The following is a 25,000-nucleotide window of genomic DNA, read 5'->3' as shown; positions in this document are numbered from 1 at the left end:
GAATAACATCCAAGCCACTTTCCCCTGGGGATTTCCTGGCAACAAACAGCAGGAGTTTGAAAAAAAAAAAAATCTCTTTGCCGCCTTCAGTCACAGGTCTTGGCGTTGTGGGAGTTTGTCTACAACCACAAGGGGACGCTCAAGCTGCACAAAAAAGGAGGTGAGGGGGCGTGCAGGCAGCAAAATTAACAACACAAGGATTACCAACAGCAGCATATAAAAAGACTCCTATCCCAGTGTTTGTTAATGTAGTGATACTGTGTATACATCATCTGTTAGTATTGTTTCATTATGAAGCATATGATGGAGGCATCATTAATATCTTAAATGCTAATCCTCCATTCAAAAATAATCCCAATAGTAGCTTTGAGCAACAATCTCTTTCCCGCATGCTCACAATGCTAGTCTATCAGTGTGCAGAGTGAATTATCCTTTAGCCTTCTTTAAAGGGGACCTCTGATGAATTTTGTCTTTTCAGACATATAAACGTTACAAAGTTGGATACTCAATGCCAAAGCGACCTATCCTCAGGCTCATGCATGTTGATGCATTTTGGTGCAAACTTGCACGCGGTTTTGGATGGCTCTGTTAGCGGGGTTTTGCTCCATTGTGACATCACAGCAAGGTGGACGTACTTATTTAGACATTAAGTAAAACGGTCAGCTAAAACGCAAAATAAAGGTTTGTCTAATCATGGCCTGTGCATAATACAAACGTGCAACATGAAGTGACAAATAACAATAGGTGCAGGTGTACCTAATGTTCTACAGTAGGAGAATTTATATGGCCTTATTTGTCACGATTTACCTGACATGAAACGGGACAAATTGGAGGGGTGCACGAGCCACTTTAGCTGCTAGATGGCAGTAAAGTGTTGAATATCTTAAAATGTGTTTCGTGGCAATTACAACTTTGACCATAGCGTCAGTTGCTGTGTTGAGTGGTGCTTTCCATCATTTTCAGCAGACTACATTGTGAAATGAATAATCCACCCTCTTCATCTACCGTGAGATGCTATATGAATCCCTTCCCTACTTTATATAAAGTTTATGGAGTATAATTGCGATAGCAGCGATGACTTGAAGACATTATTAAACTGTGCACCTTTTTAAAAGATATATAATACTTTTGGATAGGATGGGGTGTGGTTTCATTTGCAATCTGGGAACGCCTCCGGAAGTGAATATTCAAAAATGTACGCAAAATTTAAACCAAAACATTTCCAATACACATTAACGAAACCACTCTGAAGTGTTTTAAAATCCTCAAAAGTCTATGGAGGTTAATTTGTGTCTTTATTGCAAAAGCATTTTTTGACACTGAATTAATGGAACCAAATTTTTTTTGCACGTGAATTTTGTGAACTCAATTAAAATTATGCTGACAATTTCACTGAATAGCAAAAACTATTTTTACAAATTCACTTTCTTAAAACAAAATTCAAAGTGTAAAAATGCAGTGTTTTAAAATTCAGAGAGTAATTATTCAGTGTAAAAAACTGTTCTAAAATTCATAGAGTAACAAAATCTGTGTTTTATAATTCAGAGTAAAAATTTGGTGTTTTAAAATTCAGAGTGTAAAAATGTATTGCTTCAAAACTTACCTCATTCTGAGACAGGATTGATTGCTTCAGTCCTGATTTATTGTAAGAGTCTTAAGTTTAGAAGCAAGGTATACAATTGTTCACACACCGAATTTAAAAAAAAAAAGGAATATTGCTCACACAATTGTATTCAATAAAATTGTCAGCATAATTTGATGTAAAAAATAATTTCATAAAAGTAAAACGAAAAATTGGTTACATAAATTCAGTGTCTAAAAATAAAGAGAAATTCAGCTCCACACAGGTCTCCTTTAAATGGCAACATCATTAATAATCAAAGTGTGAATAAAGTGAAATTGCTGCAATGTTGTTTTACCAATTTGCCACCTTTTTCCTTTAGCCCCGCGTTGGCTTATAAATCTCGAGACCAAGGGTTCTTAACCTTCTTGATGTGTAATGCCAACTATTCCTCAAATAGTAACATAGAGTTAGCAATCGTAGTCCTGATTTTAATCATATTGAATAATTATATCTGACCTACTTACAGTTAAACAGAATAAACATGATTATAGTTATAAAACAATGTGTTAATCACAAAGATTATCACGACAGGCTGATTACAAAAATAATTTCTAATCAAAGATGCTGCAAAAGAAGGGATTAAAAAAACTGATACAACTGTACAGTACTAAAATAAATACATCCTAACTAAACTAATAAAAAATATTGTATATTTTTTTTAACAAAACGGTCAATAAAATTTAAGTGCAAATGAAAATACAGCTTCACCACTTTAGTCATAATTGTTTGCGGTTAAGAAACTTCTCTATGTCTTCAGCACCAGACTTCTTTTGTTTTCCTAATATTGTCATTACTGCCCCAAGTGGTGGTAAAGTGTATTACAAACGAGTACCGCTGTGACCCAAACGGTTAAGAAACACTGATCCAGACCCGGAGTAGAAGACAGTTTTTTTCATTCTTTTTTAGAAATAAATAAATCTATTTAGTAGGGCTGTGAATCTCTGGGTACCACACAATTTGAATTGATTCTTGGGGGTGACGACTCGATTCAGAATCGATTGTAGATTCAAAATGATTCTCCATACCAAATCAATAATTTTTTAATAACGTTGGGTGCCAGTTTTATGATTAACGACATTCCTTTATAAAATAAATAACAGCTCTGATAAATGTGTATATTACTTAAAAGAAAACTGGTTTTGTTCCAAAGACATGCACCTGGGGATAGGTTAATTGGCAACACTAAATTGGCCCTAGTGTGTGAATGTGAGTGTGAATGTTGTCTATCTGTGTTGGCCCTGCGATGAGGTGGCGACTTGTCCAGGGTGTACCCTGCCTTCCGCCCGATTGTAGCTGAGATAGGCGCCAGCGCCCCCCGCCACCCCAAAAGGGAATAAGCGGTAGGAAATGGATGGATGGATGGATGGTTTTGTTCGATAAAATTATACCTAAACATTTACTAAAGTGGCTGGACAGGACAGACTTTTGAACTTTTTTTTCTTAATAAATAAAACAATGAAAAATCTTTTTTTTGATTTTTCAATCAATTAAGAATCACGATTCATTCGAAAATATTTTTTTTTTTTTGGACACCCCTGCTTTCCAGGTCATTACAGTGCTTACTTGCGTGTGTCTCCAAAGTCAACCGAATTAATGGTGGAGCCTGGCTTCCTCCAGCCTATCAGGTACTTGGACTGAGCTCCCTGGCGAGGGTAGAAGCTCTTTGGTCCAGGGGGCACTGAAGACTGGGAAGATGGAGATGTGCTTGAAGACGATTCATCCCTCGGGGAGCTGTGCCTGGTGTCGACAGTTTAAAAAAAAAAAATAAAAAAAGTGTGAACAGCAGCCTAAAACAGTTGAAAAAATGGCAAATTGCTTTTACATCCTGACACACCTCGAGTGGGAGCCACCATCACTCAGACTGAAGGTGCTGCTGTCACGAACGAGGAGATGAGTGGGAGGGCTCCGACCGGCGCCATCCAGGCTCCTTTCCCCCGGAGGACCGGGGGACTCGGCAGCCGCAGGCGACCTCTCCAACATTCTGCGTCCCCCCTCGGTGGGGCTGTGCCACGGCGAGCGATCCCTGCTCTCTCGACCGCCGCTGGGCGCCAGCAGGGATGTGGTGCTGCCGTGGTGAGAATGTGGGTGGTTGTGGTGCGAGGCCCCGTAGGAGCTGGTGTCGATGCCGCTGTCGGCCGAGGCGCCCTGGAGGTAGCCTCCGCCTCCGAGGCCGTTAGGCTCCGGGTCACCCTGGTCCCCGCCTGAGCCTCCGCCGGCCCCCATCTCGTACCACTTATCACTGTCGCTGTGACCCCCGCTGGAAGCCGTGCTTGATAAAGTGTTACTACTAGAGTGTCCAGAGTTAGGACCATCAGACTGTGAGAACAAAATAAAAAGTTGATGTTAGAAGTGGAAAGTACAAAAGGAGAATTTTGAGTAAGCCCGGGCCGATAGTACATTTAGCTGAATATCGTCCCACAAATTATTGCCGATAAACGACACTCCCAGCAGGCATAAGACATTGATACAACGTTGATTATACATACATGTCCTTTAAAACTGACTTTGAAAGTTGATGTTGGAAGTGGAAAGTACAAAAGGAGAATTTTAAATAGGCCTGGGCCGGTAGTACATTTAGCTGGATATCGTCCCACAAATTATTGCCGATAAACGACACTCCCAGCCGGCATAAGACATTGATACAACGTTGATTATACATACATGTTAATTTAAAACTGACTTTGAAACAACTTTGAAAAATTGTTGTACTTGTAAATTGAGACAATGTTGATCCGCGTTATTGGTTGGGAATTGATCAAAATTCAATGGTCAGCTAAACTTTACAACACGATATTGAATGAACATCATCAAAAAGCATGTTCCAACCTTGTATTTGTTTTGTAGAATATTGGTTGGGAAAAGACAACATTTCAATGGTCAACTAAACGTCGGAACCCAACATTGATAAAACGTTGTCAAAAGGTATGTTGTTTCAACGTATTTGTGTTGTAGAATATTGGTAGAAAAATTACCAAATTTCAATAGTCAAATCAACGTCACAACCTGACATTAATTAAACATTGTCAAAAAGGATGTTTCAACGTTGTCATGCCTGATAATCAGTTTTATGTTTGATCATGTTTTGTTTTTTGGACTCTTGTCTCACGTTTTGCACTTCCTGGTTTTATTTTGGTTTCCATAGTAACCCATTAGTTGCCACCTGGTCTCCAAGTCACGCCCTGCCCTCAGTCTCACACCTGTTTCTAATTATCATAGCTATTCATACCATTCCGTTTCTGTCCTCGTCCTGGGAACTTTGCATTCTGCTATTGCCACACTACCTACCTATGCTGCTCATCCTCCATGCCCTAGATAACCTGCCACGCTTCTTGCTTTTCATGCCACTTGTCACAGTAAGTGTTTTATTTTAGTTGTTTATAGCCATGCCATCGTGCTGTTTTTGTTTATAGTTCATTCATGCCATCGTGCAAGTGTTTTAGTTTCCTGTTTGTATTTTGTAGCCTAGAATTTTACCTCCTTGTGTTTAGTGTGTAAATAAATTTAATCATGTACCTGAATACACGCCTGGCTCGTGCAAATAGTCCTCTGCGTTGAAGAAGCAAAATAAATCCAAGTCATTGTCCTGACAAACGTTGTATAATAATGGTTGGGAAATGACTAAATTTCAATGGTCAAATCAATGTCACAACCCGACATTGAATAATTCTCGTCAAAAAACATGTTGTTTCAACGTAGTATTTGTGTTGTAGAATATTTGTTAAAAAATGACCAAATTTCAATGGTCAAATTAACGTCACAACCTGACATTAAACATTGTCCAAGAGGATGTTTCAGCATTGTATTTGTGTTGTATAATATTGGTTGGGAAATGACCAAATTTCAATGGTTAAATCAACGTCACAACCTGACATTGAATAAACGTCGTCAAAAAGCATGTTTCAACCTTGTATTTATGTTGTAGAATATTGGTTGGGAAATGACTACATTTCAATGGTCAAATCAACGACAGAACCCAACATTGAAAAAACTTTGTCAAAAAGCATGTTGTTTCAACGTAGTAATAAGACTAAAATTCAATGGTCAAGTCAATGTCAGAACCTGACAATTAAACATTGTCAAAAAGGATGTTTCAACGGTGTACTTGTGTTGTATAATATTGGTTGGGAAATGACCAAATTTCAATGGTAAAATAAACATCAGAACCCGACATTGAATATGTGTCGTCAAAAAGCATGTTGTTTCAACGTAGTATTTGTATTGTAGAATGTTTGTTGAAAAATGACCAAATTTCAATGGTCAAATCAACGTCACAACCTGACATTAAACATTGTCCAAGAGGATGTTTCAACGTTGTATTTGTGATGTATAATATTGGTTGGGAAATGACCAAATTTCAATGGTCAAATCAACGTCAGAACCCGACATTGAATAATTTTTGGCCAAAAACATGTTTTAACGTAGTATTTGTGTTGTTGAATATTGGTTTGGAAATGACCATATTTCAATGGTCAACTCAATGTCAGAACCCAACATTGAATAAACGTTGTCAACAACATGTTGTTTCAACCTAGTATTTGTGTTGTGGAATATTTGTTGAAAAATTACCAAATTTTAATGGTCAAATCAACGTCACCACCTGACATTAATTTAATATTGTCAAAAATGATGTTCCAACGTTGTATTTGTGTTGTCTAATATTGGTTGGGAAATGACCAAATTTCAATGGTTAAATCAACGTCACAACCCAACATTGAATACATTTTGTCAAAAAGCATGTTGTTTCAACGTAGTATTTGTGTTGCAGAATATTGGTTGGGAAATGACCAAATTTCAATGGTCAAATCAACGTCACAACCTGATATTGAATAAATGTCGTCAAACAGCATGTTGTTTCAACGTACTGTAGTATTTGTGTTGTAGAATATTGGTTGAAAAATGACCAAATTTCAATGGTCAAATCAACGTCACCACCTGACATTAATCTAACATTGTCAAATAGGATGTTCCAACGTTGTATTTGTGTTGTATAATATTGGTTGGGAAATGACCAAATTTCAATGGCTAAATCAACGTCACAACCTGACATTGAATAAACGTTGTCAAATTGCATGTTTCAACCTTGTTTTTATGTTGTAGAATATTGGTTGGGAAATGACAAAATTTCAATGGTCAAATAAATGTCAAAACCTAACGTTGAATAAACTTTGTTAAAAAGCATGTTGTTTGAACTTAGTATTTGTGTTGTAGATTATCGGTTGAAAATTCACCAAATTTCAATGGTCAAATCAACATAACCTGATATTGATTAAACATTGTCAAAAAGCATGCTGTTTTAATGTTGTATTTGTGTTTTAGAATATTGGTTGGGCAATGACCACATTTCAACGATCAAATCAACGTTACAACCTGACATTGATTAAACGTTGTCAAAAAGCATGTTGTTTCAATGTTGTATTTTTTTTGTACAGGACTGCAGGAACTTCGTATTGTGAGGCAGACGCACTAACCCCTCGCCCACCGTGAAGCCCTGGGTTCAAATCCAGGCTCGGGATCTTTCTGTGTGGAGTTTGCATGTTCTCCCCGTGAATGCGTGGGTTCCCTCCGGGTACTCCGGCTTCCTCCCACTTCCAAAGACATGCACCTGGGGATAGGTTGATTGGCAACACTAAATTGGCCCTAGTGTGTGAATGTGAGTGTGAATGTTGTCTGTCTATCTGTGTTGGCCCTGCGATGAGGTGGCGACTTGTCCAGGGTGTACCCTGCCTTCCGCCCGATTGTAGCTGAGATAGGCGCCAGCGCCCCCCGCGACCCCGAAAGGGAATAAGCGGTAGAAAATGGATGGATGGATGGTTGGGATATGACCAAATTTCAACGGTCAAATCAACATCAGAAGCCAACTTTGAATAAATGTTGTCAAACAGCATGTTATTTCAATGTGTATTTGTGTTGTAGAATATTGGTTGGAAAATGACCAAATTTCAATGGTCAAATCAACGTCACAACCCATCATTGAATAAATGTTGTCAGAAAGCATGTTGCTTCAATGTTATGTTATAGTTCCTACAGGATCTAATTCAACAAATTCTCAACGGTTTTTTTGATGTCTTGTGCCTGCTGGGAGTGGAGTAACAAGGTTACAACACCTGTGCCAAAAGCGGAGTTTGATGTTTAAAAAGTGCCGAATTAGTGCTTAAAAAAACCACAGACCTGACTGCTCTTCTTGGGGGAAAGGTGGATGACCTGCTCTTGTCTTTGAATGCGAGGTCCTCCGGAGTAGCCTTGCCCAGATTTAGAGGCCGGTGCCTCTGCAAGTAAAAATACAAGAACAGAGCAAAGGTTGGTGGAAAGGACATTTGGCACATCTACACCTCGAGGTACAAGCCCGTGACTTTTACGCTGTGCTTTTTAGAGCAAGGTGGGGCTAATTTTCTGCTACAGCAGTCATACTACAACAGGACACGGTTTCCATGCTGCCTGTGCTGTTTCTATGATGGTTTGTCATCCAACACAACACACATCACGAGAAAACGTGTCCCTTTCCTCTAAAATCCCTGCTGGGCTGCTTCTGTGCAAACTGTGCTGTGTGAATTAACGTGTTTGTCAAATACCCTGCAGAAGAGGACTGTTGTGTAATTGTCCACATCTTATGCAACATGACCTGCAGAAGAGGCGTATCAGAATCGCAGCAACACAACCGCAACATCTGCTAGGATGTATTTACAAATTTGGACACCCTCTCTTATCTCTCTTAGTCTAAGTCCCCTGCCCACGGGGCTCTCTGTGCTTATTAGCAAGGGCTGACACGTGCGTGCTTGCTGGTTTGTTGGAGTGCAAATGCAGTCTGTGGCTATGTGTTTGTAATAGGAGTTGCCATAAATAATTTACAACAGTCAGCCTCACCATTACTGACCTAAAGGAAAAGCAGGCATGTGAGCATCCTTTGAGAAAAAACGAGGAAATTGACAAAAAAAAAAGAGGAACATTTCTATAGGCACAAAGTACTGCCATGCAAGCCCTAGGGATGTAAAGATATCAAAATCTCACGGTACGATATCACGATACAAAGGCCACGGTACGATATAATTGCGCTATACGGCATATACATAAAAAAAAAAAAAGCTTGGTAAAAATGCCATAGTGTGTAAAATTAAGTGTTTAGGAATGTTTAGGATAAACACACTTACTGTAATTAAACACAAACATGTAAAATGTTCTTAACATATTTTTTGACTACAAACGACAAAGTATTCCTAAACGCAAATAATTGTGCAGGAACATCTATTTCAGGCAAATATGTAAAATAAAACAGCGTACAGTTGATGTACAGTATTTAAACTGACAAAGTAAACATCCGTTGTTGCAAGTGTAAAACAACAATGTTCACTTTAGTGTTTTTCAACTTTTACATGATGGGAAGCAGTGTCCTCTACAGTGGTCATTTCTGTTTTTAAATCAGTCTCGAAAATTGTGTTTCTCAGAAATGCAAACAATTTAAGTTTTAGCAATGTAAATATCTCACAAACTAATGTTTGGCTTTGCTGGCTTTAAATATACTTTGTGTGACGTTTAATGAGGTGGCGACTTGTCCAGCTCTGCTTTCCGCCTGCTCCAGCAACATCGAGAGACAAACGGTAGAAAAATAGACTGAAGATGTATCGAGTAGGTCTTCAGTTTACTCGTATTTCCTGCGTTGAACACTTATTTTGGGTGATTTCCCAACTGAATCCCAGTGTATCAATTCCTCAGATTTGCGTGACAATTTTTCAAACAATTCCCTTAAAGTTTCCTGCGGGCGGGAATAACAACCAGAAAAAAGGCGCATAGGCGGCAGAAACAACGTTTGGCTATATTTATACAAGAGATGATTGCAACAGCACTACTTTGAACAGAAGCGTTGGGCCACAAAACCAACTTGGTTACTGTGCAGCAAACACAGTGCAACCTATCCGAGTATGCAAGGGGCCTCGATCTTACCACTAAAAGCAGGTACGAGGAAAAAATGCAAACTATGCAATGGAATCTATTCCTGTTCGTTATCAAAAAAATAAAGACGATCGGTTGCGTTCCCAATCGTGTCGAACTATGACATGCTCCAGACACCATTCTACAGGACAAAACAGATGGAAACTTGGAAAAGCATGGAAGTCTACAACTTAATTGTGTGTTACTCGGTCAAGGACATTGGTATCAAGACTCTTCACTGTATTTGCTCGGGTAAGGTTGCATATCATGACTAAACTTCTCGTCTACAGCCATATTTGTTGTTATTCTTGTTGCATCACGAGTCGTTTACAGCTAGCATGTTTTTTCCCGTCTTTATCAAAATATAACTATAAATGTCAACATTGTGTATGAGCTGAAAGATTCATTTATGATTGCTGCCTTTGGTATAAGCTTAACTCTTTCAGGGTTTGCTCACATTTGTTTTATTTTATTTAGACTCGCCGAGTTGGCGTTTTTCGAAACACTCATGTGTTTTAAGATATTCAAATAATATCAAAATAATACTTCAAAGGGAAATACTACATGTCAAAAGTATATCAAACAAACCTTTCATGAAGTCATCACTGAAAACGAATGCATTTGTCAACTTTGCCTTCTTGTTGGGCCCCTTTTTTTTGTAAAATCTTACAGTCTCTGGTAACCTCTCGAGGAACTCAGAAGAAACTTTGATCCTTGTCACGACTCGAAAGGTTCTAACAGCCTGAAACAATGCCAGCATCGGGCATTTTTCTTGGAGAAAAACAAAAAATGAACCCTCTGACAACAGACACTCGCTGGCCCACCACGTCGAGCCTCGCAAGGTCCCTATTTCATTGTCAATATGCTGACATCTGGTTGTTTCATACATTTTTATTTAAAACAAAAATACATTTATTCATTGATTTTTTTTAAATCATGAATTGATTTAGAATCGGGATGAATAAAAATTGCAATTTTGTGAATCTATTTTTTTTGTGTACCCCTATTACAACAAAACAATTTTTCATCTTTAGCCATGCAAAGACTGGGACAAAAAATGCGGTAAAATCTGCTTGGCTCAGAAGCTCATCAGCCGATCAGATTAAAAAGGCAAATAGCCTGTCCATGATCCGATCCCGTGATCGAGACATCTCTAGTTCTTGTCTTGAAAGAATGAATACGTTTCATGGAAATGATCAATTTACCAAGCGTATACTTGTCTGTAAAAATAACTCAATAGTACCCATTCCTCTGTGTGACCTGTGCTATATTTGGACAAAGTCAGCCCACATCCTCCTAGATTATGACTTTTAGGTCAAGACGGTAACATTGGAGGACGAGGGAAGTGCACAAAGCGAGACCACAGTCTGCACAGTGGACCATGAAGAACTGGACACTTGCACAGGCTGAACTGTTCCAACTCCGACCGAAAAAAGACAGGGGCTTTTAAAGATGGCCACAAAATGGAAGATTTGGGCCACGCTCTCTGTGATTGTGGAGGTCAGCACCGGGTTCAGAACATTCCAAATGAATGAAAGGTCCGGCGGAGAATCAGAGAGGGGCAAAGGAGTTTTATTTTAGTGGCGGACAGAAATAAAGCGCATTTGCAAAAAGATCCATGGGAAAATGTGTACAAGTAAATGAAAGCAGATGTACAAAGGGGGGAAAAGATGAATGAAATAAAGAAGAGTTTGCCAACTGTGTCCCCTCCTCTCTATACATTGCCAGATTGTATAAAAGAGACAGGCAAGTAAGAGTTGGCCATTTCTGTTCTTTTTTTCCCCAGAACACATTCTTTCCATTTTCTGCTCATCTCATTTCCATCCATAGGTTTCTTTGCAGAGACTTTGCAACACAACTCTCCAAGGAGACGGGGGGTGCAGCCAGGCAGCATTAAATCCCCACTGTCATAGTCAAAATGCATACGGTGGCACGAACACTTTTTCGACAGCTGCCATTCCAAATAAAAGTATAATAAAAGTATAGAAAAAAAAAAAAAAAAAAGCTTTCACAAAGAGTATCAGTGCATTCCGTGCAATTCGACAGAGCAAGACTGAAGCTTTAGCCCATATAATCCAAACTTTACTAGGGTTGCAACAATATCAAAATATATAAATAAATAAATGAGAAATGGGTTGTGCTTGTATAGCGCTTTTCTACCGTCAAGGAACTCAAAGCGCTTTGACACTACTTACACATTTACCCATTCACACACTGATGGAGGGAGCTGCTACGCAAGGCGCTAACCAGCCACCCATCAGGAGCAAGGGTGAAGTGTCTTTCTCAGGACACAACGGACGTGACGAGGTTGGTACTAGGTGGGGATTGAACCAGGGACCCTCGGGTTGCGCATGGCCACTCTGCCACTGCGCCACGCCGTCCCATATGCATATATATATATCACGCTTGTCATTATTATCGTTGATTAACATGGACCCCGACTTAAACAAGTTGAAAAAGTTATTCGGGTGTTACCATTTAGTGGTCAATTGTACGGAATATGTACTGAACTGTGCAATCTACTAATAAAAGTTTCAATCAATCAATCAATCAAAAGTGGTATTACTGAGTGTGTTCCAAGAGGGCAGTGGAGCCTCAATTTACAAACCACTCTATTTACAATCCTTTAGATAGCGCCAATCAGACATAATAAAGTATGTCTGATTCTGTATTGTGCAAACCATGTCTGTGTACAATATTCATTCATTTTATGTGTGGCTGGAAGCCTGATGGAGCTGCCACTTTCATGACTTCACGTCCTGTGCAGTACAGCACACACGGCCATTCACAACCCATTTACGCCGTCCATTACTTGTGTGTTTCTTTTCTCGTCATTCACCAGGTTTTGTCTATTTTATTACTCAATATGAGTTCAAAAAAGCCCAAAAAAAACAAACAAAAAAACAGCCTGCAAAGAAGGTGAGATGCTCTGTGGACTTAAACTTAGAGAAAAGAGAGAACCCACACACACTTCCCCTCTTCTAGCTACCTGACCTCTCTTCTCGCCTCATGAAGGCACAGCGTCTGCCTTTTGCGGATATCAAGGTAAAAAGGATTTCACTTTTTAACTTTATTTTATTATAGTTGCAGCAAAATGTTTAACGTTTTTGAGCGCACCAAAGGGACATTTGTGTGTGCGCGCGCTTTGATAGTTGAATGGGTTATGATAAATGGGTTATACTTGTATAGCGCTTTTCTACCTTTAAGGTACTCAAAGCGCTTTGACACTACTTTGTTTTTCTTATGTGTTATTGATAGTGTTTGGTCCTAGTTGTTTTTTTGCTAAGATTTTATTATTTTAAATATTGGTACGTACAGCAACACTTATGGATTTATTTGAATGAAAAGTGTGCAACAAATAAAATCTATTATTTCTGCCGGGCGTTGTGGCATCCCACCTGGTTCAGTGGCCCTTGAAGGCAGCGTAAAAACACCTCTTCTGAGAATAGAACAATCAATCTGTACTCCAGTGCTGGGTTAGTTACTGAAAACCAGTAACTAGTTACAGTTACTTTATTTCAAAAGTAACTCAGTTACTTACACAGTTACTTTGAAACGTAATTATTTAGTTACTTTTTTTCTTTTTTTTCTTTCCAAGATGGCGCTGCTGTAGTGGCTGCTGTAGGCAGGAGCTTTGTGCTCTTGTGTCATCCTTTTGTGTTTCCCTCTTGTTTTCATGTGTTATTATATTTTTTTGCATTTTGGTCCAGGACCCTTTGGGACTGTGTGACAAGGGGTGGCACTTTCGTGACCTCTGTGGTGCTTTTTTTGTGGACTTCTGGATCTGCCTCCCGGGAGCCTTTTGGCCATGGAGACCAGCTGCTGGGTGTCTGCCACACCAGAGTCTGTTTGGAGGGACTGGAGGAGATGCGGATGAGTGGACAGGGCTGCGGAGCTAGCACTGAGCGCTGGGACGGAGAGACTTCGCGGTGTCTTGACTGGGTGAGCTGGTGTCGGACACCTCAGTCACCTTGGACGTATCCTCGCTCACCCATGCGGACTGGACACTGGCCGAGAGTGGAGTCGGCTGTCTTGGTTGCTTTGTTGGGTCTGCTTCTGTCTCTGGCCATGCTCCCTCCTCCCCAGCGGACGATGGTGTGGAACACCGCAGAGGCCACCACAGTGTATATGTTTATTTTACTTTTTATTCATAGCTGTATGTAGAAGTGTCTGGTTGTATCTGCTGCTTTAATGTCTTTAATGTCCTCTGTGTTCTTTGATGTTTCCCTCTTACACACATGTAAGAGGGATGTGTACCATGGCTATGAGTTGTTGTTTTTTTCCCTTGGCCTCAGTCTGCACCCCCACTCCAGGGCCCAGGCTAAGACCGATTTTTAAAATTTTATTTTAATCTTCTATTCTTTTCTCCCCCCCCCCCCCTTTACCTGTATGTCATCTTTTTTGTAAGGGGCGCTGGAAGCCGGCAGACCCGTCAGCGATCCTGTTCTGTCTCCCTGTAATGTTTGTCTGATCTTGAATGGGATTGTGCTGAAAATTTTTATTTTCCTGAAGGAACTCTCCTGACGGAATAAATAAAGTACTATCTAATCTATCTAATCTAATTTTTCTTTTAGGCTCCCATTAATGCCCTTTTAGCCCTATTTCAGAACTGTTAATGCACTGGAAAATAATACAATTTGTTGATCAACTTGACATGCATTTGCATCACTGAACTCTGCTAAGCAATGTGGTTTATATAAAACACACAAAGACAAAGATATGTTTCAAAGGGCCAATTTATTTTGGGCCAGAACAAATTGACCAAACTATTTTAAATAGCTGCAACATAACATACATAAGGAACAACCCGCATAATAACATGTCACAACATAGCTGTAAACCTGGCTTATATGTCATGTTACTATATACCGCACACATACTGCTATACACATGACTAACCAGGCGTTTTTTTCTCTCTCAAGGAATTGTGAAATAAAATCATGTCTTCAGTGAAGCCCAGAACACTCTACGCATTTCCCCAGTTTAAGTTTAGAGAAAAGGAAAGATTGGCCTGGCACACTAGGATCCTTTTTTATGTTTGTGAACGTTACAGTCTATACATTTAGAGTGCTGTGATAATCAAACACTCTAGAGATCTAGAATGAAAGAGTATATAAGAGAATTGACAGACTGTGTGTACCTTCAGTGCTGAATGATGAGCAGAGGCAGAGTTTGGAGTGTCTTATTTAGCTTGCTTTGCATTTTTATGTCCTCACTATCTACTGTGTCCAGGAACTTGGAAAATATTTGTGCCATTTGTCGTTTGTAGCCCGCTATCATGCTAATTAGCTGCCTGAAAGCAGGTGACTCCACTGTAGAAATAGCCTGTATGTCTTCTAGCACCTACGCTGCAATGGCTCTATCAATGTTGTCCTGGCTAGCAGTCCTTCCGTTAAAATCCATAGGGTAAGTTTGTCTGTCTTAACTAGCTTCGTCGAAGCATGTTGCTTTTGTAGCTGTTTCAGCAGATTTGAAATGGTGTTTTGGGCAGTAGATGGGATCTTTGATCCAAGACACAACTTACATTTAGCTAAAATGTTCTTTTCTTTGTCCTCAACAAAAGAAAAGTAGTGAGAATATCTCCATGTTAAGAAACTCTGCTTTGGCTCCGCCATGTCTTGTTAGTAAACACAGACACCCCCCCCACACACACACACACACACACAGCGTGCCTCTCTCTTCCTTGTGAGACAGGAAGAATCAGAAGGAAGACACTGCAGCTATCCAATAAAATACACTCTGATCTTCTCAGTTTCTAGCCGATACTATATAAAAAATAACGTAAAATAACGTAGTAACGTATCATGTAGTAACGCATCATGTTGTAACAGTAACTGAGTTACTGAATATAAAAAAAAAACACGATAGACTACTCGTTTCCGCCGAAAATAATGGCGTTACAGTAACGCGAGTCCCGACACTGGTACTAAGAGAGCAAAGCTTGTAGGTTCAATGTGCACAATTGAGTGTCTTATTTGCTCAGACAGTAATGAGTTTATATAAGTTTAGATGGGGAAACGTCATTTTTTAAATGGGGAAAGACGTTAATGTTTAATGTTAATGTTGTAAGCTCGCAAGCTGGCGCCAGTCAGTCGGTGAGTTTATCAAAGTGCAGTTATCAATCACAGTTTTTCCATAATTCTCATTTACAACAATAACGCTAACCGTCAGGAAAATTTCCGCGGTTATCATTACTATCGTTTATCATTATATCACTATTCTGTACGTACTAAGTGGCTAATTTGGGCATGTCTCTGTCTATGCAACTCACCTGTTGACCCGCGTTCAGGCCCTCCGTCCTCCATTCCTCTCGACCAATTGGACGTGGGTTTTCCACCTGACCCACCTTCTGCCAGTCTCTCATTGGACATTGGAGAATGGCGGGTCCCTGCAAACCTAGTTTAAAAAAAAAACAACACAAAAGAATATGAACACACACACACACACACACACACACACACACACCAGTGGTTTGTCTTATTGCTTAAAGCAGAGCCAAGCACCGTATTGACCGGGATATCATCATCAGCCGTTGTCAGTCCACTGCTGGACGAAAGCCTCAGCATGTTTCTGCCATTTGGCGTACTTTTCATGCTGGTTATTAGCCTACACATTCCACGCTGGCTTGGTGCGGGTTGGAAGGGGTATTTTAAATCAGAAATCCTTCTCCTAGACTAATTGCCTAACTGGGCTGTTAAACTTAGTCTGTCCTATTTGTTGTCCGGGACCCGTTTAGCTTTATGACGCTGACCGCCCGCCAGTCACAAGAGAAGGTGTGCATTTTATAGACGTTAGTTGGGACTCACTAACCCCACACACAACCTCCCATCTCATGCCTGGATGTAGTTTAACGTCATACCCAGGACACTTGAATATATAAGATATAGGAACACTGAAAAGACGGGGGTGTAGGGACGTAAAAAAAAAAAAATACACCAAGTGAGTCAGAGCTCTTCTTCCTGTCACTCACATATACTAATAACTTGTAAAACCACTTTAAAAATAGGATCTCAAAGGTTGGGGTAGACAACTGACTTACGTTACTAGTTTTAAGATACAGTTGTCTCTCTATTGCTGTTAATTGGTTCCGGACATGACCCCGATAAATGAATGTCCCTTTGAGGAGGAATGATGTATCATAAATCAAATATTCTTTTTAGCTCAAGCTAACACTTTTTAACAATTAAGAGCCCACTAGACGTGAAATAACACCCTTTAGTTAATTGTGCACAAAATTGATTCAGATTGCAAATTTTATTCATTTAGTTTCCAAATCAATAATCAATTTTCAAAAATGTATTTAAAAAAAAGAAAAACTTTATCTTGAATTTTTATAAGAATCAATTTAAAAAATAATGTCGTTAGGCCATCTCCATGCAAACAGAATTAGCTTTTGTAACTGGTAGCCTGTTTTGAAAAAGTTTCATTATAAATATACCAAATAAAACATTGCGAGATCGGTTTGACTTGACAATCATGTTGAATCAAAATTTAATCGAATCGGATTGACTCGTTAGATTCACACCACACCCTCACCTTTTAACTCTTTTAATAATACGTAGTAATGGCTGAGCCAATCAGTGGCCACGATACTGAGAAGCGTGCTCTGAATGGTTTAGTCCCCTCTAGTGGCCAATACTACCATAATAAATTATTTTTTTTGTCAATTTAGCCATTTTTATGCCTGAAAATGCTTGATTTAGGACCCCAAAAATTGTCGAAAATTGTTTAAAAAAATGAACAAATAAAGTATTTTGTCTGATTTTCTTCTTCTTATTATTTTTTTACAAGAACAGGTCACGAAAAAAGGGGTTGTCTTATATGTGGGCCACACATGTTTTGTAAGACAAAGTAATTGTGTTCAAAACATTGGAATAACGATGTGCCTTCCTCGACATGATGATGAATCTATTTAATAAAAGCCCAGAACAACATAAAAAAAAGTGTGCCTATGTCGCTTACTGCTCAGGCATGGACTTCTGTCTCCAGTGTGCTGAGCTGCCAGACGCGTCGCTGGAACACGACAGGTTACTGGGAGAGCTGCGATTATGAGGAGAGCGTCCCAGAGCCATCGAGGAGGCCAGGCTGTAGCTCTCGCTGCCTGGAGACATCCTGGGGAATTCACACGCACACAAGCCAGATGAAAAATGATTTGAAATCCGCACAAGTTGCCAATGGGTTTACAACACGACTATGTTGTTTAAACAGTAGGCCTCACAATACGTTGTGATTATTTAGAGCAGTTCTATTCAACTGGTGCACGAGTCACATCAGCCCACAAGTCTATTTAGTTTACACTACGGGGAAAATAATCAGCAGTGCCGCACAGTCCTCAAAGCAACAGCAGAAGCAACACTTAAACATACAACCCTTGCGTACACGTCTTGCAATGCAGCGGGCCTTTTTATTAAACTACGCCCGCAGGCCAAGTGCGGCCCACCAGCCTTTTCAATTTGACCCACGAGACGTCATGAGTTCAACAAAGCATCGCCCCGCGCGCGGAGTGCTTTCAAATTAATCTTAAATACCAGGCGGTCCCTTAATGCTACGTATTTGGTGCTATCTAGTGGACAATAATATCACAGCATTTACCCTAATGACACAATCCAAACAACCTTCCCTTGTCATGGTGCAAAAAAAAAAAACATTCAACTAAAACTAACACACATGGTAACAAAACACAACATGCTCACTGAACATGATGGAAGTTTTTAGAGGGCATTATAGGCATAATATATCGTATCTTCATTACTACCATTGTAAGACGCCTCTTACAAGAAGTTTTTCATTATTTAGCATGCACAAAAAAATACATTGTGGATGATGAGCAACATTATTTAAAAAGTGCTGTTTTCCTACGACTAAGACAACTTAATGTTTTGTTTTTGTGCGAAAGTCATGACAATTGTTATTTTCCATCCATAATAAAAAAGTTGTGTGGCTTGTACAGCCCTTTGAGACAGTTGTGGTTAAGGCCTGTATAAATAAACTTTGATTGATTCATTTATTAATTTATTTCTACGACAATACATTTTTTTTTTTTTTTAATATGGCAAGTACGAGCTGGCTAATAATGTAGCGAAGTACACTTTTGCGCCCATAAAACCCTCTAAAAAACATTCAAAAACCGGTAATAATACTTCATTCACATTTTGAGACCTGAATATTAACCAAGTATTAGCAATATTGTTTTTACAAACGATAACCCAGAGGAACTACTTTTAGCGGGGCCATGAGCACAGAGAGCTAACTATTTTATGCTGCTAGATTGAAATTGCTTCATCGCCTCAGAGTTGGTGAAAGTTATTTGGAGATTATAAACCATGCCTCTCACCTGGATTGTAGGTGGTTGTGAACATAATTCTAAAAGTTGGTCAACTTTGACATCCCACTTATACTTGGGGATGGTGAGAAAACCACAAAAAAAATGCCAGTTTGTGCCACTTTTTTTTTTTAACCCTTCATGAGGATTATGATGAATTCTTCATCTAAGCAGGAAGATATAAACATCCCACTAGGAGCAGACATTGTACAGTAAGTGATTGTTTTATTATGCTCGTAGTTTGAATTTTTTGTCTTTGTATTTAGCAATACTGCTGCATGTTGTTTAACGCTGGATCTGTTAAGCACACAGTCTCTAAAACTTGTAGATAAATCTTCTGTATATTCAGGCTCAAAAATATAAGGTTCTGGCTCATCATTAGTCTCAAAGTAGTCATTGATGCCTCTCATGAAGTCTGCCATGATAAGTAGTGTCGTTAAAAGGAAAAGCGAACGTTGTGATATAAAAGGAAAATATTACACGTTATTAGGAACGTTACTATATTCACAGCATCTAAATAAAACCTTAATGGATGTTCTTTTTATGTTTTTAGAGCACTTTATAGGCGGAATAGAGCCACTATTTGTGCCTCCATTGTTAGCTGACTTGTACTACCATTTCTTTACGAGTTAGAATGCATAAAAAAGAAAAACAATGTGTTCTTGTCTTATGTAAGTATTGTGAACGATTGGCAAAATTATAAAAAAAAGTGCACTTCCCCTTTAAGACATTTATGCACATTAAAATGAAAAAATGAGGACCTGTTGCTGCTTTGTGTTCACTTTGACATTTGACATGTTTTCTGTGATTATACAGAAGAGAGGGGACATTATACCTCTTGGTGTCCAGGGGGCGTCCATCACTGCTGACGCTGCGTGGGATGACCGCTCCCCTCTCCAGCCTCTCAGCTGACAGGGTCTTGCCCACCGAGCTCCCCAGGCTGATGGCCCTGTTGGGAGTGTGGGGCTGCGGCGAGGCGGTGAGCGACTGCTGCGGGCTACTGGAAGTCCTCTGCCACTTGTTATTGTTGCTGCGGAAGGGGAACTTGTACTCGAAGGAGCCGCTGTCGCCGCTGCTGCTCTTGTAGTCGGCCATCGGCATGCGGTAAAGCTCTGAACAGCCCCTGTCAAGGAGCAAAGGCCACCAGAGACGACTTGAAATGCGCCTCTTAGCTGAATAAAGGCACTCTTTTATGGTAATTTTCCATTATACCTCTTTTCATAATGACACCATCTAAAGCAGTACATGTTAATAGTCCGCCCTTTGTTGTGCACCCACGCCGTTTTACTTGACATTTAACTCGGGGCGTGAAATGAAAAAGCCTCCGTCACACCTACCTGCGCGGGGTGGCGTCATCGTGCGGCGGGATGATGGAAACACGCACGGTGACCGAGGTGCGCAGCAGGTCGATCATTTGCTCGTGAGTCAGTGTTGCGACGGCGACTTTGCAGATTTCGACCAGACGACTCCCCTGTCGCAGCCCCGCCTGCCACGCGTAGCCGTATGGTTCCACCTTTGTACAAAGAGCGGCAGTTGTCAGCGTCCTTTCGACATCCTCCAGTTTGATTAGAAAATAAATGGGCAGCTGTGCTGCTGCAGAGGATTCATGGCGTCCAGAAAGACGAGCCACAACAAGGTACAGTGAAACAATTCTGAGTAAAGAAAGCATTTGTGTGCAAAACTCGACCACAAATAAAAACAGAGCACGTGAAAGATCCATTATTGAGGAACTGCACATTAAAAAAAAAAAAAAAGGTAATTTCATTCATTCATAATCCTTATGAAAGACAAGAACACAGGGGGGTTTCTTTTTGTATGCATTCTAACTAGGGCTGGGTGATATGGCCTTTTTTAAATATTTTTAGGCCATATCGCGATACACGATATATATCTCGATATCTTGCCTTAGCCTTGAATGAACACTTGATACATATAATCACAGCAGTATGATGATTCTATGTGTCTACATTAAAACATTCGTCTTCATAATGCATTAATATATGCTCATATTAAACTTTCATGCAGAGAAGAAAATCACAACTAAGTCAAATGACCAAAACTGTATTTATTAAACAGTTATCAGCTGGTGACTTTTCAAATGATGTTACATATTAGCAGTAATGCTACTTTTGGTAGCAACGCTTGTGCCCCACACTTGACAAATTAATGTTGTCTATTCAACATCTTCCCGCTTGAAGCCGAACCACCGCCAGACTGTTTTTCTTGGGAATTAATTTTTCCTTCATTTGCACCTTCTTTCTCTCGTATTACCACTCGCCGGGCTTCGCTAGCACCACAGCTAACGTTACCCATGCTGCTACCTCTCTGCTCCTCAAGGGCGTATACGTATGTGACGTGTGTAAGTTTGTGCACTTGCTGTCTGTGAGAAGGAGACACAAGAGCCTGTAGTGAAGGAGTCGGCAACCTTTACCACTCAAAGAGCCATTTTGACTCGTTTCACAAAATAAAGAAGACAATGGGAGCAGCAACCATTCTAGCTAATATCTGCTGATGGTCAGCCAGATAACAATAATAAGGGCGTGCCATGAAGCCATTGTCTTTGACGCCTTCTACAAGATGTACAAACAGCTTGCCAGCACAGTAACATGTTGTATGTGGCTTCCGCAGATACACGTACACGACTGCAAGGCATAGTTGTTAAACCCCGCCCACCTCAACCGACGCACGGAGGGGGGTGGGCGTAGTTGGGGTCGCGGGGCTGTGTAATATAGCCAGGAATAGTCATGGATGCAAAGGATTCTGGGTATTTGTTGTGTTGTGTTTATTTTGTGTTACTGTAAGGATGTTCTCCCGAAACGTGTTTGTTATACTTGTTCGGTGTGGGTTCACAGTGTGGTGCATACTAGTAAGAGTGTTAAAGTTGTTTATATCACAACCTTCAGTGTAACTTGTATGACTGTTGACCAAGTATGCCTTGCAATCTCGTACAAGTGACGATAGAAGCAGCGGAATGCATGCGTTTGGCCGGCACGCAGATACCATGGTGTAAAGGCGGGCGCGATGACATGTTGTAGAGGACGTTAAAAGTAAAGCCATCACGGCACGCCCTCAATATTTTAGTCCGAGTAAAAATCGGAGAATGTTAGCCCCGGGAGAGGCACCAAAATCAGGAAACCCCCCGTAATAATCGGGGGGTCGGCGATTATGCAGCTGAGCCACATCAGAGTGGCCAAAGAGCCGCATGCGGTTCCGGAGCCACGTGTTGCCGACCAATGCTGTAGTGTAATGCCCGCAGCTAAAAGCAACTGTGTGAGAAAATATGCTCAAATATCACGATATTGTCATTTTCTATATCGCACAGACACAAACCCGCAATATATCTTCCAGCCCGAATTCTAACTCATAAATAAACGGTAGAAAAAGTCAGCTAACAGTGGAGGTAATGACATTTGCCTTATTCCGCCTATAAAGCGCTCTAAAAAAGATCCAGAATCCTCCATCATTGTTTTATTACCACACTGTATGTAAGTATATATGTAAAGTTGTAACAAGCGCATTCATAACTAGATTTGCAATTCTGGTAGGAATTGCGTGTGGTTGCCCTCTGTGCGCCGGCCGCCGAACCGCCTGAGCAGAAATGAATTGCTTGAATCTCCAAGCTGAGTGGGGTGTGTGGATGTTAGAACGGTTCGAATCGGTTGAAAAATGTGGAGTAAGGAAAGGTTTGCATATTGCCCATTCATTTTCAATGGAGGGAAATTAATAGGCAATGAGGGAAATTTCGGAAGTAGGAAATATGCTCGCTTGAATGTCCAGGGCGAGCAGAGTGTGTGGATGGTGAAAAGGTTCTAATCGGATGAGAAATGTGTAATATGCAGTGGATGGTATTTTCATTGGGGAGATAATTACTGGAATTTCCCCAAAAAACATGAATTTTGGTTAAGGGAAGACATGTTTTGTGTTTGATATATTTGGGAAGAGCAGTGTGGGTGGATGGTTGAAATGTTGACTTTGGGTTTAAAAAATGCAAAACATTTAGAAAATGTTCCCATTCAATGGAAATTCCCTGGACATTTGAGTATTTCAGGAAAACTGGGAATGTTTTTTTAAAATTGATACTGGCTAGCTCGATGATATGAATGGGTTGGTGTTGGAACTTTTTGAATCGGTTGAAAAATGTTGACGTAGTAACAGTTTGAATTTAAATGGGTATTTCGGAATTTCTGTAATTTCGAGAAAAATGGGAATTTGTACAATAAGAAACAAATGGTAGTTTTTTTTGTCCCAACTAAGAAATATGTGAAAAATGCTGAAAAATGTTGACTGTAAAAAAAATTCCAAGAAGAGGTAAAAATGTTTTAATTACTTTGATTGTTCAGGTGAGGGGAGTGTGTGGATGGTGGAACAGTTCAAATCGGTTGAAAAATGTGGTTATTTTGCAAGTTAGAAAAATGGCCCATTCATTTTCTTCGGGAAAAGTGACCCTGGAAAACCGGGTATTCTGGGTAATCTGGGATATTCTTAAAACAAACCGAACGTTTTGATAGTTGAACGGTTCCGATAGAGTTGAGCGCACCAAAGTTTTGCGGCAGAATAACAATAAAAAAACGTTTTTTGGTGTAGAATCTTGTATTAGAGTTTCCGCCCAGAGATCGGTAGGTTGTGAGTTCAAAGCCCGGTCGAGTCATACCAAAGACTATAAAAACGTGACCCATTTCCTCCCTGCTTGGCACTCAGCATCAAGGGTTGCAATTGGGGGTTAAATCACCAAAAGTATTCCCGAGCGCGGCCCTAGCTGCTGCTCACTGCTCCCCTAACCTCCTAGGGTTTGGAACAAGGGGATGGAATAAGGGGATGGGTCAAATGCAGAAGATAATTTCACCACACCTCGTGTGTGACTATCAGTGGTACTTTAATTTTAATATAGGGGAATGCTTGGACATTCAAATAACATGTACTATTTACATATTTTTTTTATTTTAAAGCATAATGGAGAGACTCATATTTTGAAAAACCTCTCAAATATCGCTGAACATTTTTACGCGCTCATGAGGTGGTTTTTCCGGCGTTTCGATATTGAAGTTGGTCGCAAAAGCATGACGGAAACACTTTTTCCCCGCATTTCCAGAGCATCTAAACACCACACCGATGGGGCGCCAATGCAGAAAAACTATGGTAGACGGGTCGTCTTGGTCTCGCTTTTGATTGGTTGGCCGGGGGGATCCACATGCCCGAACAGTGTCGAGGGGGGCCCTTGAATCCGCAATTCGTCCGTGAATTCCTCCTTCATAATTCTCTCCCAAAAATCTTGGTGGCCGCTGCCATACGAAAAGACGTTGACTTTGAGCGATCGCCTGCTTCATTCGCCTTCTATTGACGATCACGGCAACAGCGGTAGCTGCAAATGGAATCGGCAAGCGTCCATCTTCCTCAGAGTGGGGTCTCGCGGGACGAGATTTTACGAGATTTACAACGCAAAACACCCTTTATCGCCTATAAAACGCAAAAGTGTTTTGTCCCCAAAAAGTTTTCGCAAAAAATGCAATTGAAACGCCGCTGATGACTACTTTGGGACAAGTGATCTTTGAGGCCGAATATGAGGAGGATGAGCTACAAGTAGGGATGTCCGGTCCCGTTCACTGCGGACTGACGATTTTATCGGCCGATAAATGCTTTATCAGAAATTTTCGGTATCGGTTTCAAAAAGTAAAATGTATTTCTTTTTGAAACGCCGCTGTGTACACGGACGTAGGGATAAGTACAGAGCGGCAATAAAGCTTAAAGGAACTTTCTTTGCGTGTCGGCCCAGTCACATAATATCTACGGCTTTTCACACACACAAGTGAATGCAAAGCATACTTGTTCAACAGCCATACAGGTCATACTGAAGGTGGCCGTATAAACAAGTTTAACACCGTTACAAAAATGCGCCACACTGTGAACCCTCACCAAACAAAAATGACAAACACATTTCGGGAGAACATCCGTACAGTAACACAACAGAACAAATACCCAGAATCCCTTGCAACACTAACTCTTCCGTGACGCTACAATATAGACCCCCCGCTAACCCATACCCCCCACCTCAACCGAGCCCACCTCAACATCCTCATAGTCTTTCTCAGGGAAAGCATTTCCCAAATTCCAAGCTGCTGTCTTGAGGCATGTTA

The 25,000-nt window shown here is 40.4% G+C and overlaps 1 protein-coding gene across 7 annotated transcripts in view; it reads right to left on the bottom strand.

Moving 5' to 3' along the window:
• The window catches only part of sipa1l1 (signal-induced proliferation-associated 1 like 1), a 240,448-nt gene that overhangs the window by 18,888 nt on the left and 196,560 nt on the right, over positions 1-25,000 (bottom strand). For all 7 annotated transcript variants that reach the window (XM_061886483.1, XM_061886479.1, XM_061886480.1 and 4 more), the window contains exons 12-19: positions 20,207-20,382; positions 19,705-19,992; positions 17,510-17,659; positions 15,819-15,943; positions 7,793-7,890; positions 3,459-3,940; positions 3,188-3,361; positions 1-35 (exon numbers count right to left, since the gene is read on the bottom strand). The exon at positions 1-35 is cut by the window's left edge and continues 134 nt beyond it. In XM_061886483.1, the coding sequence (XP_061742467.1) occupies positions 1-35; positions 3,188-3,361; positions 3,459-3,940; positions 7,793-7,890; positions 15,819-15,943; positions 17,510-17,659; positions 19,705-19,992; positions 20,207-20,382 (1,528 nt within the window). The remainder of the gene's footprint in view (positions 36-3,187; positions 3,362-3,458; positions 3,941-7,792; positions 7,891-15,818; positions 15,944-17,509; positions 17,660-19,704; positions 19,993-20,206; positions 20,383-25,000) is intronic.

The sequence above is a fragment of the Nerophis ophidion genome, linkage group LG24 (assembly GCF_033978795.1).
Source record: "Nerophis ophidion isolate RoL-2023_Sa linkage group LG24, RoL_Noph_v1.0, whole genome shotgun sequence".
Classification (NCBI taxonomy): Eukaryota; Metazoa; Chordata; class Actinopteri; order Syngnathiformes; family Syngnathidae; genus Nerophis; species Nerophis ophidion.
The sequence above is the reverse complement of the archived record's forward strand: the minus strand, read 5'-3'. Positions and strand labels throughout refer to the sequence as shown.